We start from the raw sequence: 23,301 nt of genomic DNA, 5'->3' as shown, positions 1-23,301 counted from the left end.
CTCTCCAGTGTTCTCATCATACTTTGTACATATTTGTTGGATAATCTTATTAACGTATTATTACAGCTTGCGTGTTCGCTTCTTCCACCAGACTTAAATTCCTGCTCTGTATGTGTGCACAGCATGCCCGCACATGTAAACAGGGGTGAGGGAAGCTATTCCATCCTGAAGACTGAAACCTTCCCTCCTCAACAAAATAAAAACCCTTACGTAAGATGTTCAATGAAAACTATTAACGATAATAGCTAATATTTATTGAGCCCTTATTACATGCCAAGTACTGTTCCAAGAGCTTCCGTCCGATGTTTTACCTCACCTTTCAGACTAAGGATACTGAGGCATTGAGTTGAAAAACATGTGCAGTCTATCAGCTAGCAAATGGTTGAATCGCATTCAAATCCAGAGATCGAGCTCCAGATTCCTCGCTTTAACTACGTCTCCTTCAACACCACCAGGAAGGCGAGCAGACCATAAACTTCCCTTAATGATGGGCTCCCCTGCCGAGACTCCGAACAGCCAGCAAATGGGAGAGGGGAGGTGGGCATCAAGAGACGAAAATGCCACCCTAGAATCCCCTAAAAATAATTTTTCCAACAAGGAGCAGCTTCCCAGCATCCCCCACAAAAGAAGGCCAGAAGCCCCCAGATCCCGCGGCGAGGTTCCTGTTAAGATGCCTACAGGCCTAAGGGGACGTGTACTGGACCAAAGAGAGATTCTCCGCTACCCCGAAATCAGTAACACAGAGAGGGGCTCAGAGAAGGAGCAGAAAATAATGAGCGCATCCCGTTTCCCCACAAACGCCCCCCACACGAAACTTTCCAGTACCGGGTCTGTGGCATCCAACTTTCAAAGTTTCCCCCACCCCTCACAGTTCCCCGCGGAAAGCGCCGCAAGGCAACAACCCAAATGCTGACTGGGTCGTCACTCTGGCGAAATATCCAATCAGAGGTAGGAAGAGTCCCAGGTTGGCTCCCCGGCTTGCAGGGAATTGTAGTTCACGCTATAATCAGTTGAGGCGTTCCAGTCAGTTTCTCAATACAGTGATTATCAAAATCTTGTAGAGAAACAGCAGCAAGGAGAAAATGAAGCCAGGAAAAACCTTGCTTGGAATTGTGTCTTTTCTTTTTTTTGTCACTACCTTTAAAAAATGTGTAATGGACCAGAGAGACATGTTAGTTTTCAAGGAATAAATAAGAATCCACCTATCCTAGAAGAGGTTTTGAAAGAGAGCTTGGGTTTATTTTGGTTTGCTTTTCTCTTTTAATTTTTCCTTTTTTTTTTTTAAGATTGTATTTATTTGAGAGCGCGCTCGCGCGCACATGAGCCGGAGGAGGGGCAGAGGAAAAGGGAGAAGCCGACTCCCCGCTGAGCCCTAATGGGGCTTCATCCCAGGACCCGGGGGTCATGACCTAAGCCAAAGGCAGATGCTTAACTCCCGGGTTTGCTTTATTCACCACACTTTGGTGATGAAATAGTTTGGGAACTGCTGAGTGAAATTGCTCAACTGAAAACACTTAATGGGGAAACATGAGAGTCTGTAGTTTAATGAGACCATGAAGGAAACCAAACAGAAGTTTATGTGTAAAAGCAGCTGTGATAAGGAAGCTTAGTAAACTATTGCTTTAAGACTCAGTTTCAGATTACAGTATTTGCAAAAAAGCTTTTGCTCGTTCTTTGCTCTCATCTCTCTGTGCACTTTCTATCCTATAATTTAGCCTACTGTATCCTAATTACTGGCCTGCACTCCTCACTGGTCTGTGAGCTCGAGGACAGGGTTCGTAACTTAATCAGCCGGTAGAGTAGGGCCTAGCACCCCGTTCAATTAAAGGTTATCCGGTAAATGAGCAAATAAATCAATGGATTAGGCAGAAAATGGGAATTCAGGAAGTAGGATTCTGGGATTATAAGAGAGCCCAAGTGCATAGAATAACAATGGAGGAGGATCCAGGTTTCCTTGCTCTCGGTATTCCCAAGGCCTGGCAAAACACTGCCACTGGCTAGCACTTATTAAAAGCTGACTTCAAATGCTAGGGAGTAAAAGAGAGAAGAAAAAATCAAGGGACACTGATATTCCTGCCACCAGCTCCGCCGAACGCAAAACAGAAGGTGCTGAGCGGAGGAGTGGTCAAAACTGGGAAGAACTGTCCTTATTAGCCAGGTAGCTGATTTACTCTTTCGGGGTCCTAGCTTTCTCTAGTCCGAAGAGGTGGCGTCACGTGACCCAAACAAATATGGCGCCTTATTTGCATCGTCCCTCCACTGACCAATAGGAGTAGCCGCTGTCGGTCGCCCCACCCCATCCCGCCATCGGGCAACCTCCCGAATGGGACTTATCACCTGACTCGGTTCAAACATGGCTGCGCTGGAAGCTCTATTGCTTTGGGCACCGGGAGAGGGTGAGTGTAAGGCGCCCCAAAGAAGGCGGGGGCGCTCTCCACGACCCCTGCATGGAGCGTCCCTCAGCCCCAATCCCCACGGTCCTTCAGCCCTAACACAGACTCTTCTCCAGACCTCACTCCTCTGCCTTAAGAGAGGGCTCAAACTAGGGAGATTCTTGCTGAATTTCTGATCCTTAAGGAGGCGGCCACCTGGGGATTTAGAGTCGGAATGGGCGTAAAGTTAAGTGGGGAATGCGAAAGTACAGTTATGGGTCTGCACTCCGAACTAATAGACCATTAAGATTAATTAAATATTGGATGCCTGTAGAGAGATGGGATCCACCCCTCGGGGAAAGGTGGAACTTCTCAAAAAGAGTAACACCTCAAATCAAACTTAAAACAATAATTAGGGAAGTAAGTCCCGCTTTTCCCAGCCGGGCTAGTAGTTACTAGTTTGTCTAATTATAGTTCCTTCCGTTTCTCCTCATTGTGGTGTGTATTGTTTCTAGGAGGTGCTCCACGACTGAGAAAATTGACAATGTGTTCTGCGTAATTCATCTCTTTCTATCTCCCTGCACTCTGTGCTGGGAAAATGCATCATCCATTTGGACAAGAGGAAACTGCTTCTCAGAAGCAACTTTTTGGGTTTTTCTGTGAGTGCCTTCGCAGAGGAGAATGGGAGCTGGCTCAGGCATGTGTACCTCAGCTACACCAGGCACAAGGGGATATCCCAAAAAAGGTGGAAGATATTCTTCAGGCGCTGGTGGTGTGTCCAGATCAGCTGAGGTAAGGGATCTCGCTTTATTCTAGGCAGTCACAGGGCAGGAGACACAAGGTCAGTATTTGGGCTTTGGTCAACGTGCCTCTCTCACCTACCCTCTGAAGAATTCTAGGAGGCAGAGTGTATTTCTCATGCTCTGAAAATTTACCTCTCTAATACATGTTTAGTACTTAATCAGTTTGGCCTTCAGTTATCATCTGAAACTACATTTAAGCCTGGCCAGCAAAGTGTGCCTGAAACCACCGTTTCTTGGCTATTATCATTAAAGTAGATGGTGGAACTGCATTGAAAAGCATTTCCTTTGCCTCCAGAAAAGCAAACCCTGCTCTCTTCTTGCTTATGTAATTGAAGGTATTACAGCTTTAATAAAGGACTGGAAGTCAATTCACTTAAAGTTTTTATTTTGAAATAATTATATAAATATTGTATTGAAAGTTATATAAATAAGTTTTACATTCACAAAATGCAAAAAAAAATAGAGTACCTTTTCCACAGCTTCTCCCAATTGTGATATCTCATATACATATTGTACAATATCAAAATCAGGAAATTTGACATTGGTACATTTCTGCAGACCTTATTAAGTTGTCACCATTTTTTTTAATGTGTATTTGTTTTTATGTATGTAGTTCTATGCAGTTTTATCCAGGTACAGATTCATGTAACTACTACTAAAATCAAGATACAGAACTCTTCCATCACCACAAAAGAATTCCCTCACTCCCTAGGAATACCTCTTTGTATTTTGACCCCTCTTTGTACCCTAGCAAGCACTGTTCTCTATCTGAATTTCTAATAAAGCTCTTCCTGGCAGTGCTATTAACAACCAGTGGTATAACAATTAAATGTGCTGTCTAGTCTCCCCTTCACTTTTTTTTTTACTTTGACAGCTACGTTGTATTGTATGAACACACATATAGAGACTTAGGTGATTCTTTTTTCCCTTTATTTTTTTTCATTTGGGTTCTAGCCAGTTTCTGTCTAAATTACTAACTTCAAAGAAAGCCTTATGAATTCCTATACCCCTGCTTTCAGCATAGAGTTAAAAATAAATTTTCATGAAGTTCCTTTTTTTTCTTTAAGACTACTTGATTCAGTTTCTATTTTCAAGAATATACTTTAGGGAGCCTTGCTTTTATGGTTTTCTATGAATGTTATTTCGTTTAAAAACAATAAAGACTAGATAAGGAGTTGGAGGTAGGGGTGCGATATTTTTTCCTTTTTTTTTTTTTTAAATGAAAGCTGCTGACCCTGTTCTGGTTCTAGTTTTACTGATTTATCATAAAATTGAAAATTTCCCATTAGGACAATGTCTTCTTGCCTGTTTAGGTTTAAAACAGACTGAACAGTGAAATCTCAATCTTGGGTCACAAAAGAGTAAAGGTCAGTAGAAACTCTTCATTTAGAAATTCTTTCTTTTCACATTTTTCAGATGTGGACAGGACATCAACCCTCAAAGATTAGCCTGGGTCTGGTTTCTTGTACTGGAAAAATGGTTCTCCCAGGAAAAGGTAAGCAGATTTGTATTTCAGATTTTTTCCTGAGGCCAGGACTGAGAACTTGGAAGTAGCTAAAGATTTCCTTTTCATCTGTTACTTCCTTTATTATGAGGTTTGTCATATTCCCTTCTCAGTATCGACAGTAAGAATGGCATAAATTTTTATTGCTGTCTCCTTACCTAAATTTATTCATTCATTTACTAACATACATTGGCATATAATACCATTTAAGGTGATATCATTTTGTTAAATACCATTGTGAGTCTTGTGCCTGAACAGAACTTTGCAAAACCAAGTGAAAATGGCAAAATAGCAAATAAAAGTATGAATCTCATAATACTCCAGTATGGAGAATGGGCTGAGCTGAAACCTGGTTGTTCTTCCAAAAATCTCATTTTAATTAGTCCAGTACAGTGAATACTTACAGATTTAAACCTCATTGATTAAGAGTTTAATAATCCACATGAATTAAACTAAAAGTTACCAAATATAAAAACAGTCAGCAAATTAATAGTGGAAGAAAACTTACAACAAAGTGCTTTTTAAAAAAAGGTTGCCATTAAAAGCCTTTTTAGAAGTATGTGATAATTATCAGAAGTTGATATCCATTAGAGGAATTTCTCTGAGACAATTTTGTATTAAACCTCAGACTTCAAGATTTAAGTGAGGAACCTCTGACCCAGAAGAGAAGTGACTAGCCCAGGGACACACAATAAAGTTAGTTGGAAGAACTAAGGCTAGAACCAAGATCTTCTCACTTTGAGTCCCTAGTCTGCTAGTTTTTCCACCTCAACATTATTTGAGGTAGAACTTAAACCATAAATTCTGTTCTGTAAATGTCTATAATTCAGCCTAATTTTCTTCTTTACTCCCTTCTGTCATCAGAATTAATTTTGCCTCCAGTTCCAGTTTTGCTTGATACTTCACATAGCTGTTAAAAAATAACAGAAATTCCTAATCTAAATGTACCTCATATCGAGGTTTTTGGCAGTGTCTTAAAAAAAAAAAAAAAAAAAAGACCAAAAAAATGACAAAAAGGCTAGTAGGAGAGGGAAGAAAGAGAAGCAAAATTTTTAGATAACCCCAGGATGATTGAGTTAGCTCTAGTTTCAGATCTAAAAGGGAAAACTTGAATTAAAATCTTCAAAGAGAAAAAGAAAAACTGTCTGTTGTTACTGACTAAAAGTTTTTCCAGTCCAAACATGGAATTTGTCAAACCAGAGGAACTTTCCCCTCACTGAAAGGTATTTGCCTACTTCGTGGCTGCCTTTTTTTTTTTTTTTAAGATTGATTTCTTTATTTTAGAGACAGCGGTGGGGGTGGGCAGAGAGAGGGAGAAAGAGAATCCTAAACAGGCTCCACATGGAGGCCCTGAGATCATGACCTGAGCCAAAATCAAGAGTTGAATGCTTAATCGAGTGAGCCCCCAGGTGCCCCATTCATGGCTGCCTTGTTGCTTATTTTCTGTACAGTTGCTCAACCAGACCAGGTGGTTGATTTCACTTCCATGGCTCCTTACCACAAACTAAGAGTTGTTCTTGTTTTTCCCAATATCAAAGACCATTTAGTCTTCAGGCTTCCGTGCCTCAGTTATTTAAACAGTTGTGGGAATGTTTTAAACTTTAAGCAAGGACCCCAGAGACTTAACTCTTAAAAGGACTAAGATTGCAACTCTTACAAGCACTTAGAGTAGTTCCACAAGGCCAGTTGCTAATCCAGAGTGGCCTTCATCTTTTAGGGGACTTGCTAGCTGCCTCTTTTTCCAATCTCCCAACTTCTGCCAAAAGCTTCCTTTTTATTTTTTTTAAGATTTTATTTGACAGAGCACAAGCAGAGGGAGAGAGAGGGAGAAGCTGGCTCCCCGCTGAGCATGGGGGACTCAATCCCAGGACCCTGGGATCATGACCTGGGCCGAAGGCAGCCGCCTAACTGACTGAGCCACCCAGGCATCCCCAAAAGCTTCCTTTTTAATTATAAGTTGAAACAGTGATTCCATTTTCCCTTTTCTTCATCCTCTTTTGCCTTCTGCCTTTTTATCTTGCAGTGATTTATCTCTACATGTGGAAGCATGTGTGCAAAGATTTAACTGCAGAGATGTTCACTGCCATGCTGCTTCTAATAAAGGAAAACTGGAAACAACTCCCATGTCCACAGTACAGGACTGGCTAATCTATTTGTAAAACACTATGCCACTATTAAAATTATGTAGTAAATGAACTTTTGGTGACATGGAGGGATGTTCATACTCTGCTACGTGAAAAAACACTTTAGAGAACTATGCATTTGGGATGCATGAATAGAAATGATCTGGATGCCCTTGGACCACAGTATTAATAGAAGCTGTCTTTCAGTGGGAAGATTTGGGGGTTGTAGGTGTGTGTTTTCACTTGCCTATTTCTGTGTTCTAATTTTTTTACATTGAACATGCTTTGCTTTGATAGTAAGATCTGTGCTTAGAAACATGGAACAAATTCTTCCCTGTTTTAGAAATGTTAGTCATTTATGACCCCGCACATGCATAAAGCAGTTTCACCAGTAACATAATTACAAACTAAGGAGTCTTTAGGATTCTAGATTAAAGTCCTAATATCTTAACCAGACTTTGTTCTTTATCAGGGGCCTGCTGTCTGGACATCTTATCTATTCCTTCCTCTTAGTCCTTAGTTGAAGCATTTAACTTTTAGCTTTCCAGCATGAATTTTCTCCACTGACTTCTAATCACTAGCATTGTATAAGCACTCAGTTGGCATAGGTGCATTAGGCAAGGATGTGGTAAGAAGAAATAGGATTTTGTACCGAGAACATAGTAGATCGTGTTAGCCTCTGATATAGTGAATGGCACATGAATGGAGAAAGTGGGCTCTTGTGTTCTAACTCCCCCTCCCCCCCCACACGCACACAGTCTTGCAGGTGCTTCTTGCTTGAGATAGGAGACCTTTCAATAAAATATGATCCCTGGAACCTTTAATCAGCCATGTGATTTACAGGTGTCTTTAAAGCAGTGGTAGGGTGCCTGGGTACCTCAATCAGGTAAGCATTGGACTCTTGATCTCAGCTCAGGTCTTGATCTCAGGGTCGTGAGTTCAAGCCCTGCATTGAAAATAAATAAAATTTTAAAAAATTAATAAAAAATAAAATAAATAAAGTAGTGTTTGTTAGGATTAGTCCTAGATTTTACTCTTATTTGTATTTGTGTCTGGAGAAGGGGAAACTATAATTTTAGTTTTAAGAACCAGGTGAAGGGAAGTTATTGTGAAACAAGCAGGTCCAGGAAGAGCCAGGGGCTCTCTCTTTCCTTCCATCAGTCTTCTCTGATAGCATGTCTCATTAACAAATATTTGGTAGATCACTTTTTCTTTTTCATGCTTGAAATAATTAAAAAATACTTCCTAACCATTTCATCGTTAGTAAAATATATGCTCAAGTCACAGGTTTGTTTGATTTAGAGATTAAATGAAATTTTTTTAAATGTGTGAGAATATGACACACAGTATCTGGCACATAATAACCATTAGATCCCTTCCTCTTTTGTTTTCCAACTTATAATGAATACCAAAAACCAGGGTTTGGACCAAAAGAGGATCAAGTGGGCCGTACCCTCCCAGGCTTACTCATAAGTGGGTGTTTGGACACTGGAAGGGAGATTCTTGGAAAAAGACTTCATGTGAATGTCTTTAATTAGCCGGTGGCCAGGTCATGAAGAAAATCAGTACCAACCCTCAGAGCATATCTTAGGCACTTAAGTACAGATATAGTTAAGACATAGTTCGAATCTGCCCCCAGAAGGTTGTGAGGATTATCACATTCAGTGCACCTGTTACAGAAGAGGTATTCAACAAATACTATTTCCTTTCTCCCTTTATATTCTCTGTGATACAGTGGTGAATGTATGCATCCAAGTTTAGCTGTTTTTGTTTATAAAGAAAAGTATCTCAGGGTGCCAGGGTGGCACAGTCAGTTCAGCATCCGCCTCTTGGTTTCAGCTCAGTTCATGATCTCATGGGTCGTGAGATCGAGCTCCATGTTAGGTTGTGAGCTTAGCGGGGAGTCTGAAGATTCTCTCCCTCTGCCCCTCTTCCTCCTTGCATGCACTCTCTCAAATAAATAAATCCTTAAAAAAAAAAAAGTATCTCAAACATATCCAGGAATTTAGTGGTTAAAGGTACTTTATCTTAGAGCAACAGCAGGAATAAAACTAACTGGAGAGAAATACTTTCTTATTATTTGTTAACTAAAGCATATGCCTAATCTCTATCCTTCTTACGATTCTTCTAGAAATTACTCCCAAGTGTTTTCCGGAGAAAGCTTGAGTTTCTGTTATTATCAGAAGATCTCCAGCGTGATATTCCAGAGGACATCCTCAAGGTGAGAGAGGGCTTGGGAGCCATCTGCCCAGGGTTACAGTCACTCAACAAGCTCAACTTCTCCGCATGAGGTTGGCTATGTTCTCAGACCAGACCAGGCTAGGTGGAGCTTCCTCTGAGGAGAGTTCAGAATTATAATAAACTTGGGGCGCCTGGGTGGCTCAGTTGGTTGGGCGACTGCCTTCAGCTCAGGTCATGATCCTGGAGTCCCGGGATCGAGTCCTGCATCGGGCTCCCTGCTCGGCGGGGAGTCTGCTTCTCCCTCTGACCCTCCTCCGTCTCATGCTCTCTGTCTCTCATTCTCTCTCTCTCAAATAAATAAAATAAAATAAAATAAAATAAAATAAAGAATTATAATAAACTTAACCTGATTTTAGAATTCTTAGAGTTGGATTATCTAGAAGTTCTAAGTATAACTGGGGATTGAAGTTTTTTTCATTCCACGTAAAAGGAAGACTTAACTTAGATTTAAGCTTAGTATTTGAATTTTTCACCACTGTATCACAGAGAATATAAAGGGAGAAAGGAAATAGTATTTGTTGAATACCTCTTCTGTAACAGGTGCATTGAATGTGATAATCCTCACAACAACCTTCTGGGGGCAGAAGTCTTAACTACATCTGTACTTAAGTGCCTAAAGTATGCTATGAGGGTTGGTACTGATTTTCTTCATGACCTGGCCACCGGCTAATTAAAGACATATTAACAATAGGATTTAAGATAGGGACTTTTCACTTGTATTAGGTCAAGACCCTGTGACCATCTTGGAGGCAGTTAATGAAGAAGCATCCCTGAGCACTGTCCATAGGCATGGTGCTAAAGCATGGGAAATCACCTACTTCCCCATCCTCTTTTCTCCCTCTACCCCAACTCTGCAAACAAATTATAGGCTATAGAGCTTCTTGCCTTCCAAGGCTTACCATCTAGTCAGGGAGAAAAGACAAATACACACTTGCCACAGTTATGGATTAAACCAGATGGTACTAATTTTGAGTACTTTCAAAGCCCAATAAAGAGGGAGAGTCGTGTGGGTTGGAGGTGTTGGGGAAGGTTTTCAAGGATGAGGAATGGGCTATACCTCAAAGGATGGCTAGGATTTAGAGCAGAGGTTAAAAAATAGTGTGTAATATTCTCTGAAAGTTGAATTTAAATGCCATGGGAGTAGGCATCATGTCTCATGCCCATTTGTTACCTGCTTGGTCTTTGAAGTTGCAGCCCCTGATTTAGATCCACAGTGCACATTTTGGAGGCAGTGAGGGGGGCCTAGCTTGAGAATGGAGCCCTTGGGCAGTTGAGTTCTCTCTTTGCCTCCATCTCTTCATTTGTAAAATGAGGATAATAGTAGTGTCTTCCTCTTAAGGTTGTTGTAAGGGTTAATTAATTTTTCTATGTAAAGGCCTTAGCATGAAGTAACTACTACGAAGTGTTTGCTGCTGCTACTGTTATATACACACTCATACTGAAAAGAGGAAAACATCAAGCATATAAGTGATAACATCCTAGACATGCTCACCGTGGATCCCTTGCTTCATCCTCTGTTTAGGAGTTATACGAAGCCTTGGCACAAGATACAGGAAGCCCTGTGCTTGATGGAAATCAGAGGCAGGAGAGCTGGACCCCTCGGCTCAGCTCGGAAGCTGTCTCTGTGCTCTGGGATCTTCTGAGGCAGGCTCCCCAGCCAGCACAGGCCCTGCTGGAACTCCTGCTTAGCAAGGACGATGCCACTGGCCTCTGTGGCTGGTCTCTGCAGAAGGCACTGGTGGACCTCATTCGAAGGGCACTTGGAGCTGTGCAGGGCCCCACCGCTGGGCCCGCTGGTATAGTTGATGCCATCTATGGAGCCCTGCAGAGTCTACGTTGCCCTGCAGAGCCATTCGGGGTTGAGCTGCGTCTCCTGTGTGAGGAACTACTGGAGGCCTGCAGGGCTGAAGGGAGTCCCCTGCGGGAGGAGCAGGTGCTCAGCTGCCTGCTACACAAGGCTGGACGGAGCCTGGTATCCCTGTACGGCCATACCTATGCAGAGAAGGCCACAGAAAAGCCAGTGAAGGCCATACCCTCGGGAAAAGGTGTGTTCCCTTTGCTGCTTCTCCTTGCATGTTAGTAATTCCACTGTGTCCAAACTCTGAAGTTCCTCTAGGCTGGTGCCTTCCAAGTTGCTCAGGAAATCTAGTGGAGAGGCTAAGCAAAAATGGTAAGGTATTCTTTCATAGAAGTACAAATTTTGTAGTCCAAGATGGAATGATGGAAAAAATAATAAAGTAATAGCAATACCTGGAAAGAGCTTTTCAGAAGCTACTAAGAGAAGTAAAAGTGCCTTTAAGATACAAGTGTAGAAGGGCGCCTGGGTGGCTCAGTCGGTTAAGCGTCTGCCTTCGGCTCAGGTCATGATCCCAGGGTTCTGGGATCAAGACCCGCATCAGGCTCCCTGCTCCACGGGAAGTCTGTTTCTCCCTCTCCCTCTGCCTGCCATTCTGCCTACCTGTATCTCTCTGTTAAATAAATAAAATCTTCTAAAAAAAAAAAAAAAAAAAAGATCAAGTGTAGAAAACCTGGCTTAACTTTTTAAAAGAGTGAACTCTCACATCTGTTGATTTTTTGAATGGGCCTTAGCTTAGGAAAGAAGATCTCCCTGTTCCCCAGTAACCTTGTCTGGTTTGATTTTTTTAGTATCCCCCGAACATCTAGATCCTGAGCAGGCAATGCTAGCCCTGTTCTCCAATCCTGACCCAACCCAGGCTTGGAAATCAGCCTATTTCTACTGCCTGAGCAACAGCAAGCATTTCCTCGAGCAGATCCTGGTAAATTAAACTTATTCATTCTCCATCACAGAAGTACCCAGGGATTTTCTATAGGCTTTTTCATTTCTCATTTCTCTCTGACTCATTTATCCAACACAAAGCAGTCTAATTAGTGGTGAGTCATTTGGTGTGTCCATCCCGCAGTCCTAGGGGAAAAAAGGTCCTGAGAACCATTATCATTCATAATTAGAACTGCTCTCATTTTATATATGCCCTTTGGCAGGAACTAAGATGTTAGATACATATAAGCTTTCTGGACGGTGTGCGGAAGAAAAGACAGTGGCAGCAATATGTTGCGTAGCTGACGGGGGACTTTAATGACTCTAACCTCCGTCCCGACCACAACTGAGCTTTAATTTAAGTCAACAGATATTTATTAACCTTATCCTGTGTGCCATGTACTGTGCTAGGAGCTGGGGTTACAACAGAAGTCAGTCCCTGCCTTCAGAGAGCTTACAGTCTAGTGTTTCTGTGAACATTTTGCACTCAACTGGCCACTCCTGTCGTTATCCGACATCTCCCTGCTTTACTAAAAAGCTTCCTACCCTAACAAGCCGCAGGTCCACCTAACTGTCTACAGCAGCCTCCATTGGCTTGCAGGTGACGGCACTAGCTCTGCTGAAAGAGGAAGACTTCCCAAGTCTTGGCTGCCTACTAGACAGAGAATTCAGGCCTCTCAGTCGACTGCTTGTGCTCCTGGGCTGGACGCACTGCCAGAGCCTAGCATCAGCCAAGAGGCTGCTCCAGACACTCCACGGGGTCCAGGTAACTCTCGCTCTGCAGGGTGAGCTGCTCCAGAAGTAAGTTGCTGTGGGGCTTCGAGGTGAGGCAGAATGCAGGGTCCTGAAGTCGGTCACAGTCTGACACCAGGTGCCTCAGCCACATCTCTTTCTTCTCCCATATCAACACAGGACCAAGGCTGTGACAAGCTCCTCAGGGATGCCTGTGATGGGCTGTGGGCTCACCTCGAGGTCCTGGAGTGGTGTGTACAGCAGAGCAGGTACAGGCCTGTGTAGCCAGCCCCCTTCCCACCCCTGGGCACACTTGACCCCATGCTCCACGCATGTGCCATTTCAGGCCACCTTCCACATAGATATTTGAGTCGACAGCATTGACCTGCAACTAATAATCATTCCAGCTATTAAACCAGGAAAGGAACATAAATGATGATCATCTTTGCCATGGCCGTAAGGTTATACCTAGAGAATAATTTGAGGATGACAGTGATAAATGGAACAAAAGCTCGCATTTCCTGAGCACTTTCTATATGCCAGACATTGCTGTGAGCCCTTTCAGTGGATGATTTCACTTAAGCCTCAAAATAATTCTGTGAGATAGGTGCCAATATTGTCCTCATTGTGAAGGTGGGACAGCTTAAGCCCAGAGGAGTTAAATCACATGCCTAAAGTGACACAGCTAGTAAATGTCCATATTCTTAGTCATATCTTATCCTGGATCACAGATTTATGCAACAACTGCCTTTTGCACTGTGTACAAGGCTGTGCTTCCCCAATAACTTAGCCTTAGGTCTTCCCCAGATTCGGGTTCGTGTTTTGTTTTTCACCCACTTCACTGGCACTTCCTGAGTAGAGTAGGCAGAAGCGGGGGGTGGGGAGGGTGCTGTTTACTCAAATCAGAGAACTTAGCCAGGAAGAGTATGGAAATTGGGAAACCTAATCTGGGCCCTTCCTAGGTCCTTTCTAGACAAGTAGAGCTGACTTGATGGATGTACTTTCCTAATGGTAAACAAGTGCTCTGCTCTATCCCAAACCAACTAGAAGTTGGTGTTTAGGGAAGTGAAACCTATAGTGTCATGGGCCAGAGAGAAAAGAACAAGAGGGAATCGAGATGGGTTTTTCAGAGTCAGATATAAACGGACTCTCTTCCAACCTCTCAATTTTGCCTTTCAGCAACCCCATACCAAAGAGAGATCTCTTGGGTCATTTACATGGTGGAGACAGCCACTCCGTGCTCTACTCTCTCCATCACCTTACCAACCTTCCAGCCCTAAGGGAGGAAGATGTTCTCAAGCTCTTACAGAAGGCACCAGCCAAGGACCCCCAGCAAGAGCATGGTGAGTTGGCAAGGAATGACTTGGGCAAGATTCCCTCTTAGGACAATCCTGCACCAGTTTCTTTCAGCACAAGATTTATGTAGATTTGATCTGTCAAGGTGGGTGGTCCAACAGGTGCCCACTAGATTATCACTGTTTGCCCCAATCAGATTATGGGTTGTAGGGACACTCCTCTCCTTTCTTGGTGAGGTATAGGGAATCCTATGAGAAGAGGCCCATAGGAACTTTCATCCTCCTGGAACTTTCTCAGGAACCACTCATATACCTTTATCCCAATGAAGCAGAATTAGGACCTGCCCTCTGAATTTGCAGCATTGTCATGGGCAGTGTTTATGCAAGTTTTTGGTGAGTCTTCCCATGCTACATAAGCTTCTTCCTAGCACATTCTGTGTTTCCTTTCCCTCCCATCTCTCCTTCATAATCTACTAAATAAAGAAGTTTAGAAGAAAGACTTGCCTAAAACAATAACAAAGCCTTGTTTTAACCTTGGATCTGTGCTTATAACTCAGCTCACTGTTAACAAGCTTCTTTTTGCTTTCAAAAATCACATCATAGTACAGTCAGAACACAGGCCAGGGACACTTAGCTTAGAGAGAAACAAATGTTTTCATATGGCAATAGATGTTTCTCAACCTAGATACTGTTTTGATTTATGTATTAAAAGAACCTACTACTAACTGGAAAACCAGTGTTACTACATTCTATATATATATTTTTTTTTTAATTCTTATGTTAATCCCCATACATTTTATATTTTTTTCTGGAAAAGTAGGGAATTTGTTTACCAGATCTCCTAAAGGAACTAGAATTCCCTGTTTTCTACATACAAGTACGAAAGGCTTCCAGAGAAGTATTTTAAATCAAATCCCTGGTGACCCCCAGGACACACGTGGAACTTGACTTGGAAAAGACAGAATAAGAGCAATAATAGGGCTGGGATTAAGGTGACACAAGAGAGGCATCTGGGGTACGAAATTTAAGGAGTCACTCACTCTCAAGGTCACACAAGTGTTTGCAAGTCCTGACCCTGATCAGTAATGCCGTGCAGAGGCCAGGGGCATAGAAAAATATTGGTCTTGTTTTTCATATTACCTTGACCTTGGTAAAGCTGAGGCTACTTTCTAAAAGAAGTAATCACGAGGAAGTCTATACATAAACGGGTTTATTGCAACGTAATAGTAGCAAAGCAGCCCTAACTACTGCGTGTCCTGCCCGAAAGGAATTCCTAGGGAAGGGATTCATTCAGTAGAACTATATGCAGCCATCAGAAATTTAGTCCATGGAGAAATATAATCAAATGCTTATACTGTAAAAAATACTTAAGAAATAGGAAAATTAAATAGTATATAAAATGTCATTACACTCAACTTAAATACATACTCACATATATATATGCCAAACTGTCAAAGACATTAAACCAGAATGTAACAATTATTGTATTTAGCTGGTAGGATCATGGGTAATATTTCTTTACTTCTTTTTTGCTTTGTTACATTTAGTGCTTCTTTTTTTTTTTTTTTTTTTTTGGAGCAGGTTGTCCCTTTTTTTTAATGCAACAGATTTCTGTATATTTTATATCATGCAACTTTATTGAATTCATTTATCAGTTCTAGTAGGTTTTTGGTGGAATCTATGGTTTTCTATATATAGTATCATATCATCTGCAAATAGTGGAAGTTTTACTTTTTCTTTACCAACTTGGATACCTTTTATTTTTTTTTATTGTATGATTGCTGTGGCTAGGACTTCCAGTACTGTGTTGAATAAAAGTGATAAGAGTGGACATCCTTGTCTTGTTCCTGATCTTAGAGTAAAAGCTTTCAGTTTTTCACCATTAAGTATGATGTTAGCTGTGGGTTTTTCATATATGGACTTTATTATGTTGAGGTATGCTCTCTCTAAACTTACTTTGTTGAGTTTTTATCATAAATGGATGTTGTACTTTGTCAAATGCTTTTTCTACATCTGTTGAGATGATAATATGGTTTTTATCCTTTCTCTTGTTAATGTGATGTATCACGTTGATTGATTTATGAGTATTGAATCACCGTTGCATCCCTGGAATAAATCCCCCTTAATCATGGTGAATACATTTTTTTAATGTATTGTTTTTTTTGGTTTGCTATTTTTTTTGAGATTTTATTTATTTATTTATATGAGAGAGAGAGAGCACAGAGAAAGAGTGAGAGGCAGAAGCAGGACTCCCTGCTGAGCAGAGAGGCCAATGTGGGGCTCGATCTCAGGACCCTGAGATCATGACCTGAGCCAAAGGCAGACGCTTAACCAACTGAGCCACCCAGGCACCCCTCAGTTTGCTATTTTCTTGAGGATTTTTGCATCTATGTTCAGCAGAGATACTGGCCTATAATTTTCTTTTTTGTGATATCTTTATCTGGTTTTGGTATAAGGGTAATGCTGGCCTCATAGAATGAACTTGGAAGCTTTTCTTCATTTTCGATTTTTTGGAATAGTTTGAGAAGAATAGGTATTATTAACTCTTCTTTAAATGTTTTGTGGAATTCACCTATGAAGTCCTCTGGTCCTGGACTTCTGTTTTATGATTATTGATTCAGTTCTATTGCTAGTAATGAGACTGTTCAAATTTTCTGTTTCTTCCTGATTTAGTTTTGGAAAATTGTATGTTTCTAGGAATTTATCCATTTCTTCTAGGTTTTCCAATTTGTTGGCATATAATTTTTCATAATCTCTCATAATTCTTTGTATTTCTGTGGTGTCAGTTATTTCTTCTCTTTCATTTCTGGTTTTATTTATTTGAATACTTTCTCTCTCTCTCTCTCTCTCTCTTTTTTTTTTAATGAGTCTGGCTAAAATTTTATCAATTTTGTTGATCTTTTCAAAGCACCAGCTCCTGGTTTCATTGATCTGTTCTATTGTTTTTTTAGTCTCTATTTCAATTATCTCTGCTTTAATCTTTATTATTTTCTTCCTTTTACTGGCTTTGGGCTTTGTTCTTTTTTTCTAACTCCTATAAGTATAAGGTTGTTTATTTGAGATATTTCCTGTTTCTTGAGGTAGGCCTGTATTGCTGTAATCTCTCTTAAAACAGGTTTTTCTGCATCCCAAAGATTTTGGACTATTGTGTTTTCATTTTCATTTGTCTCCATGTTTTATTTCCTCTTTGATTTCTTGGTTGACCTATTCATTGTTTAGTAGCATGTTACTTAGCCTCCATGTATTTGTGTTCTTTCCAGATTTTACCTTGTGATTGATTTCTAGTTTCATACAGTTGTGTTCAGAAAAGGTGCATGATACAATTTCAGTGTTTTTGAATTTATTGAGAATTGTTTGGTGACCTAACATGTGATTTATTCTGGAGAATTTTCCATGTGCACTTGAAAAGAGTATTCTGCTGCTTTGGGATTAATGTTCTGAATATATCTGTTAGATCCATTTGTTCCAATGTGTCATTCAGAGCCACTGTTTCCTTATTGATTTTGTGTCCAGTGATCTATACACTGATGTGAGGTGTTAAATCCCCTATTGTTATTGTATTATTGTCGATTCCTTCCTTTATGTCTATTAATAGTTGCTTTATATATTTAGGCACTCCCATGATAGGTGCATAAATATTTACAATTATTCTCTTGTTGGATTGTTCCCTATATCATTATGTAATGCCTTTCTTTGTCTTTTGTTACAGTCTTTGTTTTAAAGTCTGTTTTGTCTGATATAAATATTGCTACCCCAGCTTTCTTTTCACTTTTATTTGGAAGGTAAATGTTTTTCCATCTCTTCATTTTCAATCTGCAGATGTCTTTAGGTCTGAAATGAGTCTCTTGTAAGCGGCATATAGATGGCTTAAGCAGGCTATATTTTGCTATGGAAGGAATTAAGATCAGATTAAAATGTTAGAGACCCTTTAAAAATTACAGTGCCCTCCTCTCTCCTGACTATCAAAAAAAATTCTAATGAGAAATTATTAAACAAGTACAAGGAATTTCAACTGAGTTTGTGTTTTTTCCCTTGATGTCTGCTTCAGTGCTTTCTTAAAAATATTAAATGTTTGTAATTTTTGTTGCCTTTGCTCTCATTATTCAGTCTAAATGCATTTTAAGCCTAGCTCCTGGATAATGTGGCACTAGGTAGACTAAATATTAACTTGACATTCTAATTTTTTTTAAAAAAAGGAAAACAGGTACTTTAAGAAATATGAGGGAAAGACTTGACAAATAGCCATGAGGGCCGTAGTGAACAGCCAGGTAGAATGGAGGTGGGTGGGAAAAGGAAACAGGGGCTATACGTTGATGCTCAATGGAAGCTGGGGCGCAGCCAGGGCGCAGGTCAAACTGACAGCAAGCAGAAGTCGGAGCCTGAAGAGCAGTGTGTCTTTGCCTCGGCCATACTTGCAGCCCCTGCTGGAGAGCCCCGACTCTGAAGTTCTGCCCGTTTCTCCACAATTCAGATTCAGCTGAAGCCACAGTCCCTGAGCACCTGAGCCAGTGTCAGAACCTGACGCTCTACCAGAGCTTCTGTGCCATGAAGTATGCCATCTATGCCCTCTGTGTGAACTCACACCAGCACTCCCAGTGCCAGGAATGCAGAGACAGTCCCTCAGAGGACCCGGCCTTGGCTGCAGAGCCAGCAAATGATCCTCTCTCCTCCCCAGGTACAGACTTCTCCCTGCCACCCCATCCCTGACATTAGCTGGTAACAGCCTCTCCCAGAGAGTTCTTCATGGGATTGGGAGGTGGCCTTGGTTTTATTACGCCCAGGAATAATTTCATCCATTTGTCAGCCTCCATGAATCAGAACGACATGGAGAAGACATTGCCTAAGTTCTAACGGAGTTTGATCACTTAGTGCGGTGTTTTCCAAATGCTTCTTTTTTAACTACAACCCACAGTGAAAATAGCATTTCTCATCATACTCCTGTTTGCACTTAGGTATATAATTTGCGTGATACATACGTGTGTGTGTGTGTGTGTGTGTGTATAAGAGATACATAAACTAAGTTTTAGGAAACAATACTTAATGCTTCCAAATAGAGCACCCTCTCAATTATTTTTCTGTTCTTTTTTTTTTTTTAAAGATTTTATTTATTTATTTGAGAGAAAGAATGAGACAGAGAGAGAGAGCACGAGATGGGGGAGGGTCAGAGGGAGAAGCAGGCTCCCCGCCGAGCAGGGAGCCCGATGTGGGACTCGATCCCGGGACTCCAGGATCATGACCTGAGCCGAAGGCAGTCGCTTAACCAACTGAGCCACCCAGGCGCCCCCTATTTTATTTTTTTAATGTAGCTCTCTGAGTCAGTGTCATGGGTCACAGCCTACATTATGGAAGAACCTTGTGTTTTATCCTTTCTTTTTTCTTAATAATTTATAATTCCTTAACTTGCCTTCTGTGACTAGGGGTCAGTTATCTCTCCCATGTGGCTTTGGAATAGACCTTCACCTGTGAGCATGGTCATTTCTGACCAGTGAGTATTTCTGAAAGATCTAGGTAGCTCATAATCACATTTAGTGTAACAGTGAATGAAAATAGAATTGAGGAATAAGGAGTCTCCATGCTGCCTTCATTCCAGGAACTGAAATATGAAGTGCTTGTCAGAGATAAGGAATAGTATTTGTTTTGTTTTGTTTTGTTTTTTAAACTTTTTCTAAAAATTTTTTCCTTTGTTTTAAATTTAATTAACATATAATGTATTGGTTTCAGAGTGATTCATCAGTGTTATGTAACACCCAGTGCTCATTACATCACGTGCCCTCCTTAGTGTCCATCACCCAGTTACCCCTTCTCCCCTGCACCCTCCCCTCCAGCAACCCTCAGTTTGTTTCCTATCATTAAGAGTCTGTCGTGGTTTGTCTCCCTCTCAGATTTCATCTTGTTTTATATTTTTTCCTCTTCCCCTATGATGTTGAGGAATAATACTTAAAAGCAGAAACAAAATAATGAGTGTTCAGTAAGCTATACTCTTGATTGAGGTAACAAAATCTTTCTGCAAATCATGAAGACATGGCTAAATAGTCTCTTATTCTTCTGCCTATAACCACTTCCCTTAGTCATTAAAAAATAAATGAGTGAAAGTTGTGAGAATGAGTCTGGCAAGTAGTGTTTCTAATGTTTACATTTTCTCTCTTCTCTTTCTCTGGCCTCTTCTCTTATACATGTTTCTTTAGGTGCTTCAGATCTCTTCTCGACATACCTAGCCAGATGTCAACAGTATCTGTGCAGTATTCCTGACTCTTTATGCCTGGAACTCCTAGAAAACATCTTCTCATTGCTCCTCATCACCTCTGCCGATCTTCACCCAGAGCCTCACTTGCCCGAGGACTATGCTGAGGATGATGACATTGAGGGGAAGGGCCTGTTGGGTTTGAGGTCACCCTCTGAGAGCCCTCAGCACATAGCACAACCTGAGAGGAAGTCAGAACGGGGTTGCCAGGGAGTCCCCAGGAGCCTTGCTTATACAATCCCAAGCTGTCTGAAGACAGAGCCAAAAGACAGTTCCCCAGGGCCCCATGGGCACAGCTTTTTGGACCTAAAGCACTTTACTAGTGGTATCAGTGGGTTTCTGGCTGATGAATTTGCAATAGGGGCCTTCCTCAGCCTTCTCCAGGAGCAGCTGGATAGACTCAGCAGCCACAATCCCCCTGAGAAGCCAAAGCTGCTAGAAGGCCAGAGCTGCTCGGGAAGCAGAGATGGATCTCAGAGCCGCCTGCACCGGTTTTCCAAGGTTCTCTCTGAGGCCCAGTGGAGATACAAGGTGGTAACAAGCAACCAGGGCTCAGGTGAGAGGAGACAGAGCTGGTGGGTCCCAAAAGTGAGGAAGGGAAAAAAATCCCAGGAATGTGGGAGAGAGCGAGGAGTTATGTGGGAGTCACACCTTAGCTCAGGGCATTATCACCATAGCAACCGGTGTCAGAAACCTGTCTCGGAGCCAGTCCAGATCTTCCCCTACCTATTATCCCAACAGGTGGGTCAAATCAAAATTGAACACTCCCATATGACCCATAGTTTGCTGTTTCAGAGGAGCAGCCTTCCCGAAGATACCAGCCCATTGCCACAGGGCATCCAAGTCTCCGCCGGGGGCGTCGGCCAAGAAGGAGCCGGCCAGGTAATCTGAAGAGTTCTCCCCAGTCCTTATTCCGATGCATCAGGCAAGTGGTATGCTGCCACTTGTCTAGTATTCTTTAAAATAAAACACATGGTCCAAACGAACAAACACACACAGGGGATCTAAGATTATCCTAATCCCACTCCCCCAAGGTAGCCTTGCTAATAGTTTCCTACCAGAAATTCTCATGCAATATAAGCATATGTCGCATTTTATATATCCGGATGCATCATACTATATTTAGAACTGTATATATTGAGAACTGTGATTTTGTTTTTTCACTTATAATCTTTTATATATACAGATGTATCATACTATATATTGAGAACTTACTTTTTTTTCTCTTATAATTTAAAGGCTCCTTAACATTTCCATTGTTATATATACCCTTTTGTGGACATTTAAATTGTTTATGTTTTTTACTATTATAAACAATGCTATAGTAAACATACATACATATATACATACATGTCTGTGTGAATATAGCTATAGACTAAGTCCCTAGCAGTAGAATAGCAAGGTCGAAGATATATGGATATAAAATATGGGTATTACCAAATTGCCTTAAAAAAGAGGTGGACCGGGATGCCTGGGTGGCTCAGTCAGTTAAGCATCTGACTTTTGATTTCAGCTCAGGTCATGATCTCAGGGTCCTGAGATCGAGCCCCAAGTCATACTCTGTGCTGGGCCTGGAGCCTGCTGAAGATTCTCTCTCTCCCTCTCCCCCTGCCCCTACCGCTACACCTCCAGCACCACCAATACCCCCTACGCCCACCCCCCTAGCACTTCAGAAAGCAGAAAGCTTTTCCTCCAGGGCTTTAAATACCATGGTCTTTGCCAGACTGGGTCTTATACTTGGTTCCCTGCCTTTTCAAGTATGAGGACACCTTTTTCTATGTCAGAAAGTTTTGTGGCCCTCTTTGCACCCTACCACTTTCTGCTCATATTTTATTTTTAATTTTTCAGAATATTGACAGTGCTTAGTAAGCAGATGGGGGTGGCTGACCCCTACAAGTAACTTGAAAGCTGGGGCTCTGAGACCCACAGGTTGGAAACCGCTACTACTCATATGAGTGTGGGGGCCATTTTAAGCCCACCCTTCACCTTTGGTCTATAGAAACGTGTTTGCTGTAGAAGGAGTGGCAGCAGTAATAGTTACCCATTACCCTTTCGCTCTTAATACCCTTGGCTTCAAGCTGACTTCTTACTTTCCACCCTATCTGGAGTTGAGGGTTGATTCTCTCTCTTCTTCCTAATTCCTTTAGATGGCCGGGCCAGAAGTTCCAATCCATCCCTGGAAAGTACAAGTAGTGAGCTGAGCACGAGTACTTCAGGTATGGGGGTCCCAACCAGTTGTCAACTACAAGCAGCTTTGCCCTTATATAGAGTTGCCCTACACCATAGGATAAAATCCCGGACTGAACAGTTTATGCCTGTGTTCAAGAAGTTTGGTTCTAAGAGATACAAGCTTCCAGTTATAAATAAGTCCTGGGGCTATAATACACAGTGTGGTGACTATAGTTAACAGTACAATATTGTATATTTGAAAGTAGCTAAGAGAGTATATCTTAAAAATTCTATCATAAGAAAAAAAATTTGTAACTAGGTATAATGAATGATGGATGTTAACTAAACATATTGGGATGATCATTTCATTATATATACATAAATCATTATGTTGTTCAGCTAACACTAATACTAAATGTTATATGTCAGTTATATCTCAATTTGGAAAAAAAAAAAAAAAGGTTGGTTCTGCAGATGGCCAAACAGATTTCAGCAGGGAAAGGGGGAAGGGTTGTCTCACCATCATGGAGTTACCCATCAGCAGAGAGAAACAGGTGAATAACCCAAAAATGTCGCTTAAGTCTTGTATTCAAAGATAGTAGCATAGGTTTGCCCTTCAATTGAGGAAAAATTAAGCCCCCCTTACAGAACTTTTAGAGGAGGACCTTGAAGATAAGAGTTTGGTGGGAGGTGCCAGCAGTATAGTTTTTCCTCAATTTCTATTGCTTCCTTGGCCCCCACAGAGGGAAGTCTGAATGCTACATCTGGAAGGAATGAGCTGGATGTCCGGTTGCAGCCCCAATCTCAAAGTTCACTCATCCCCATGATGTTCTCCCCACCTGAGTCACTGCTGGCATCCTGCATCCTCCGGGGGAACTTTGCAGAAGCCCACCAGGTAAGGAGAGCACCTGTGTGGCAGGTGTTAGCCACCAGGCCATGCCTTGTCCTAGTAAAGAATACTAAGGCAGCCTGTAGCTGTCTGGGCCCTGCTGGGCCTCAGGTAAAGCTAGGTGTATGTGCAGCCAGAGCCTCAGGAGCACCCGAG

The 23,301-nt window shown here is 41.6% G+C and overlaps 2 protein-coding genes across 17 annotated transcripts in view; one reads left to right on the top strand and one right to left on the bottom strand.

The window, feature by feature from the left end:
* RAD51B (RAD51 paralog B) overlaps nt 1–897 on the bottom strand; it is a 562,202-nt gene extending 561,305 nt beyond the window's left edge. For 8 of the 9 annotated variants that reach the window (XR_010405219.1, XR_010405220.1, XR_010405221.1 and 5 more), the window contains exon 1: nt 826–897. The gene's annotated coding sequence lies outside the window, so the exon portion shown is untranslated. Of the gene's footprint in view, nt 1–316; nt 792–825 lie in introns of those variants that run through there. The other variant, XM_064571228.1, reaches the window with a different exon arrangement.
* Nucleotides 898–2,266: 1,369 nt separating this feature from the next.
* ZFYVE26 (zinc finger FYVE-type containing 26) overlaps nt 2,267–23,301 on the top strand; it is a 71,779-nt gene continuing 50,744 nt past the window's right edge. For all 8 annotated transcript variants that reach the window (XM_064571226.1, XM_045901067.3, XM_064571220.1 and 5 more), the window contains exons 1-14: nt 2,267–2,396; nt 2,888–3,164; nt 4,592–4,670; nt 8,934–9,023; nt 10,566–11,088; nt 11,690–11,820; nt 12,421–12,585; nt 12,732–12,820; nt 13,731–13,894; nt 18,318–18,521; nt 20,032–20,643; nt 20,883–20,969; nt 22,235–22,303; nt 23,000–23,151. In XM_064571226.1, the coding sequence (XP_064427296.1) occupies nt 2,971–3,164; nt 4,592–4,670; nt 8,934–9,023; nt 10,566–11,088; nt 11,690–11,820; nt 12,421–12,585; nt 12,732–12,820; nt 13,731–13,894; nt 18,318–18,521; nt 20,032–20,643; nt 20,883–20,969; nt 22,235–22,303; nt 23,000–23,151 (2,559 nt within the window). In that variant the 5' untranslated portion in view covers nt 2,267–2,396; nt 2,888–2,970. The remainder of the gene's footprint in view (nt 2,397–2,887; nt 3,165–4,591; nt 4,671–8,933; nt 9,024–10,565; nt 11,089–11,689; nt 11,821–12,420; nt 12,586–12,731; nt 12,821–13,730; nt 13,895–18,317; nt 18,522–20,031; nt 20,644–20,882; nt 20,970–22,234; nt 22,304–22,999; nt 23,152–23,301) is intronic.

Source organism: Mirounga angustirostris, unplaced genomic scaffold (assembly GCF_029215605.1).
Source record: "Mirounga angustirostris isolate CCGP_5_RB_7025 unplaced genomic scaffold, mMirAng1.0.hap1 SCAF_9, whole genome shotgun sequence".
In the NCBI taxonomy this organism is placed as follows: Eukaryota; Metazoa; Chordata; class Mammalia; order Carnivora; family Phocidae; genus Mirounga; species Mirounga angustirostris.
Note: the sequence above shows the minus strand (reverse complement) of the source record. Positions and strands in the feature narration are given on the sequence as shown.